The 2,500-nt window shown below is 44.2% G+C and overlaps 2 protein-coding genes across 2 annotated transcripts in view; one reads left to right on the forward strand and one right to left on the reverse strand.

The window, feature by feature from the left end:
* LOC135206773 (mucin-2-like) overlaps window positions 1-2,500 on the reverse strand; it is a gene marked incomplete at its 3' end in the record, with an annotated part of 58,834 nt that overhangs the window by 3,469 nt on the left and 52,865 nt on the right. The gene's annotated exons all lie outside the window — the stretch shown is intronic.
* The window catches only part of LOC135206511 (integumentary mucin C.1-like), a 6,479-nt gene continuing 5,117 nt past the window's right edge, over window positions 1,139-2,500 (forward strand). Inside the window, exons 1-2 of the mRNA XM_064237868.1 lie at window positions 1,139-1,147; window positions 2,227-2,345. Of these exons, the coding sequence (XP_064093938.1) occupies window positions 1,139-1,147; window positions 2,227-2,345 (128 nt within the window). The remainder of the gene's footprint in view (window positions 1,148-2,226; window positions 2,346-2,500) is intronic.

The raw sequence follows: 2,500 nt of genomic DNA on the forward strand, positions 1-2,500 counted from the left end.
GTGACGTCGAATTTCGAGCGGATATAAAAGAAGTTTAAGTGACAGCAAAGGGAATGAGCAAAAAGGATTATCCTCGAGCTGGGCTAAACCAGGGTTCAGAAGGAAAGAAAGTCATAACAGGATCTGCAAAGGGGGGGGGGGGGGCGAGGGGGCAGTTACAAATTTCTATAATCTATGGTATATTTCCAAAGAAAGCTTACACGTGAGATATACCAAGTTATTAAACAACGACTGGCCCTGGGGTGGCAAACACGTCAGTAGATATTATTTCCTGCTTAGTGCAGAATTCGGGTAAGGTCCATAATGGAAATGAGGATAACTAAATAAAACTCTCGGCAAACGAAAGCAAAGATTAAGCTAAACTGCTACCTAAAACATGATAGACTGAGCAAGGAAATAGGACGGTAACTAGCCAGTTATCAGTGGATGTGTCACTGAGCAACAAAAACTACATTTTCTGTTTCTCTTGAATCAAACCTTGAGATGGAAAGAAAGGAAATGATGACTAGCAGCCAAATGTGAGCTCCAGTGCCATGTAATTTAGTGCTACAGAATTTGTTTGTCTATCATTTAAACAGCAGGTAAGAACTTGCGGCAATGTAGCCACTATTGACACATTACCAGTACCCACAATTTTACCAAAATGATCCGATCTAAAATCCCTCTAACTTCTGACCACAGATCAGACTTACAGAGTCCTTAGCACCTCCTTATTATCCAAAGGAAACTATATTATCTTTTTATTCAAAGGACCTCCTTTAAAACTCCTAGACCTATCTACTCAGCATCCTCCTTTTTAATCCATAGGACCTCAATTTAAAACTCCTAGACCTATCAACTCAGTATCTCCTTTTATATCCATAGGACCTCAACTAAAAACTCCTAGACCTATCTACTCAGCAACCTCCTTTTCTATCCATAGGACCTCAATTTAAACGCTAGACCCATCTACTCAGCAACCTCCTTTTTTATCCATAGGACCTCAATTTAAAACCCTTAGGCCTATCTACTCAGCAACCTCATTTTCTACCCATAGGACCTCAACTTAAAATTCCTAGACCTATCTACTCAGCAACCCCTTTATATCCGAAGGACCCCACTTCAAACTCCAAGGCCCATTTCTCATTTCTCTCGACAGATGTCGGCTGTACAGGCTTCAACCTCCAGGTACCAGGACAGACAGAGAGAACCTGTCAAGTGACAGACTCCTTCGCGCCTTGCGTCAGTGACCAAGGCTTCAGTTTCTACCTGCCGGCGTCGTCCCTGACAACAGTGCCCTCGACTTCTTCAACTTCTACAACCGTGACTACGACCCAACAACAACAACCTCTACCTCGACCATGACCACTACGTCAACACCCACAACCAGTACCACTACCCCAACTACAACTACAACACCCCTGAGACTAACTACAACCTAACACAACTCCCACAACTACAACCTCCACAGCTACCACAAACCCCTACAACTACCCACCTCTACACTACAACAAACCCCAACACCCTACACACCAACTCTACAACACAACCTACAACAAACTACCCACAACACCAACAACTACAACCAAACTCTACAGCTACCAACAACCTCCTACAACCTACCAACACCTCCTGAGACTACTACATCTCTTACAACTACCTCAACCCCTACAACTATCACAACCCACTGAGAGTACTACAGTCCTTACAACTACAACAACTCCTGAAACTACCACAACCCCTGCGACTACTACAACTACCATAACCACTGACAGTACTACAACCCCTACAACTACAACAACTCCTACAACTACAACAACCACTGAGGCAACTACAACTACCACAACCCCTCAGACTACAACAACTCCTACAACTACAACAACTCTGGAGACTACCACAACCCCCTTACAACAACTACTCACCCCAACCCACTACAATACTAACAAAACCCCTACAACTACAACAACCCTGAGACTACTACAACCCCTACAACTACTACCCCAAAAACCCCTAAACAACTACTTTTTACACCCCTGAGACTACTAACAACCCTAGCCACTACTATAACCCCTACAACTACTACAACCCCTACAACTACAACAACCCCTACAACTACAACAACCCCTGAGACTACTACAACCCCTACAACTACAACAACCCCTGAGACTACTACAACCCCCACCCCTGAGACTACTACAACCCCTACAACTACTCACAACCCCTACTACACTACTAACAACCCCTGAGACTACTACAACCCCTACAACTACTACAACCCCCACAACTACAACAACCCCTGAGACTACTACAACCCCTACAACTACAACAACCCCTGAGACTACCACAACCCCTACAACTACTACAACCCCTACAACTACAAACAACCCCTACAACCTACAACTACAACTACTACAACCCCTACAACTACTACAACCCCTACAACTACTACAACCCCACCCCTACAAACTACTACAACCCCTGAGACTACTACAAACCCCAACAACTACAACAACCATTGAGA

Source organism: Macrobrachium nipponense, chromosome 31, assembly GCF_015104395.2.
Source record: "Macrobrachium nipponense isolate FS-2020 chromosome 31, ASM1510439v2, whole genome shotgun sequence".
NCBI lineage: Eukaryota > Metazoa > Arthropoda > Malacostraca > Decapoda > Palaemonidae > Macrobrachium > Macrobrachium nipponense.